Genomic DNA, 2,538 nt, shown 5'->3' on the forward strand with positions numbered 1-2,538 from the left:
TTGTATTTTCAAATGTCAAAATAAATCCGAATTATTCCCAATATTCACATAATAGCAAGTTTCCCGTTTAATTTACCGCTTAAGGGTTGCGTATTATAAGCGCTTAATAACCTTTTATCAATGACCATTTTCCGGCAATATTCTGATTCTTAAGTTGACAAATTCAAATTATTCGCGCGATGCCTAGAATATTTGGTGTGCCCGACGAATCTTCTAATAATAGCGACGGCGGTTAATGTGTTTTCTTTTTCCACTTTCTAGCTTTGATTATTCTTCCGACAAGAACAACGACGATAATCTATTGTCCTTTCTTGATACATAGATGACTAAGAGTAGGTCTAATATATAAATGGTAATATATTCAACCCTTGTATAAATCTATGTTTTAATACTTTTAGCCCCTTATATTAAAAAGCTTTCTAACCTTTTCAATAGAGTTCGACTGTAATAAGGTAAGATGATTTACAACCTGTAGCCGTCTCTGTAAAGGTATTTCCAATGCCGCGTTAACTAATTCGGAATAGTAATTATTTACCAAATAGGTAATATCTTTTACATCTTGACTGGTTTTGCAACGTTTCATCCAAGCCAGGCCCAGAACCTTCGAAACAAAAAGAGGGCCAGGCCGTATCACAGGGATAGAAACCTTTGCATTCTTGTGCGTCGTTGAAATATATTTGGAAATTTTAGCGACTTCCTTAGCCGAGTTTTGTTCACCTGGATGTAACGTCAAATGTTAAGTCCCGCTTTATGTATTGATAGGGAATTGAGGGGAATTGAAGACTTACCGGCTATAATAATATCCACGTCAATATATTTATTTTGTGTTTTGAAAAAAACGTGGAAATGAAGTTTGTTCCGCCACCAATTTTCTACGGGAATAAGAAACCGTTTATCGGTTTCCAAAACATTTCTAAGATTGGGCATTGTAGTTTGAACTATAATATCAATATCAGGCGTAATTCGTTCAGGTTCCCCGTAAAGGATTAAAGCCCAGCCACCGGAAATAACCCAAGGGATATTATTTTTCCCAAACAGGTTTTTAAGTGCGATGGTCGTTTCTTTAAGCCCATCAGAATTGACGTCGGTAAGTGACTTTTCGTGAAGCCAATAAAATTCTTGCTTTGTGAAATGGTTTCCAGTTATGGTTGGAGTTGTTGAACGTTTATTCGACGGCGGGCGGAGACTGGTTTTGGTGTAGTAATTCTGATTTTGGTCGCCGGAAGGGAAAGCAAGGGATGTGGTAGTTAACAACCACACAAAAGTGGAAAAGCAACGCATGTTAAACCGAGAAAAGAACAACGATAGAAGGCAAAGCCTAGGTCGTATAATAAGGCACAAAAGAAGGCCGGGTTAGAAGAGGCGACGAGGTCGATATACCGCGGCAATAGAAATACTAAGGAGGAACAGTAGCTTTGAGCAGAAACTGGGATGAAAAGTCGGGGCACTAAAATTGCGACTGCCTTGTTATAAAGAAGGATTTGGCAAAAGATATGTTTTCGGGTGACATTTATATAAACTAACCATTTACGTTATTTAAAATTTATAAAAAGCAGCATATTATATGTTCAGTCGGGACCCGCTACCCAATACCGATCACTCCTAGCCTTGTATCTAACAACTCGTCATTTAAGCAAAGCTTTCAAAATCAGTGCCAAACTGTGTACGTAAATCTTCTTGTTGCAAATAAAGCTTTAGGCAGAAAATTACATTTATGTGGCCATTAATGCGGTTTCTATTAATTCCACACCAGGTATACTACCAAGGGAAGAAGTTTAGACGAACCATTTTAAGCTCCAATCGTAACACCAACGTTGCTTTGTTCAAATTATATTACTCGGATTTATAAACTTCAAGTCCATTCTATCTTCCTGACAAATGCGCGCATTATGTCCCTCTCTATTTTTATTCCTGTCCTTGTATATTTTTTATTTATATTCTTGACTTGCGGTAAAACTCAACCTTTTATCGAGTAAATTATTTATTATCCGGGCACCTATTTCTTTCAACCCTGCGTCGTTTACTACCAATTTGGTATGCTTGCGAAAACATTATAAACCTTTATTTTGGAAAGCATTAAAGCTGTTTAAAAGGAAGTACTTAGTGTATTGGCCGCTATACTACACTATAAAGAGAAAAATAACAGAAAATAATAAGAAACAAACGAACGTTTTAAATAATGATCTTTCCGCCTAGGGTAGGTATTTGCTACGATTAAAGTATCGGGGTCACTTATTTATAGCGTAAGGTACAGTCGGTTAGGCAATTGAGCGTCTAACTGGGTAATTGGGGTTTTTAATAACTGCGGTCCAAATTATAATCGCCTTTAAGTAAACATTGAGATGAAAAAGAGTTCGATTGCTGCTAAAACCTTTTAACAGCGATGCAATATTATCCTAGTAAACGGGTTATATATAAATTATACTCCACATATAATGGTTAAAACCACTGTTAATATTGCGAAATTATAACTGTCTATCTTTTGAATTTCCAAAATTACCTTGTCCTTCTAATAAGTATTTCCCTTGGCAGTTACAT

At 36.4% G+C, this 2,538-nt stretch overlaps 1 protein-coding gene across 1 annotated transcript; it reads right to left on the reverse strand.

Moving 5' to 3' along the window:
* Positions 1–462: 462 nt before the first annotated feature.
* Positions 463–1,281, reverse strand: PpBr36_02327 (uncharacterized protein; the record flags this gene model as incomplete). The annotated part of the gene is made up of 3 exons (XM_029889509.1): positions 463–510; positions 536–717; positions 789–1,281. 3 exons carry the CDS (start codon positions 1,279–1,281, stop codon positions 463–465), a joined length of 723 nt encoding a protein of 240 aa, XP_029753274.1.
* Between the last annotated feature and the right edge of the window lie 1,257 nt (positions 1,282–2,538).

Source organism: Pyricularia pennisetigena, chromosome 3, assembly GCF_004337985.1.
Source record: "Pyricularia pennisetigena strain Br36 chromosome 3, whole genome shotgun sequence".
Taxonomy (NCBI): domain Eukaryota; kingdom Fungi; phylum Ascomycota; class Sordariomycetes; order Magnaporthales; family Pyriculariaceae; genus Pyricularia; species Pyricularia pennisetigena.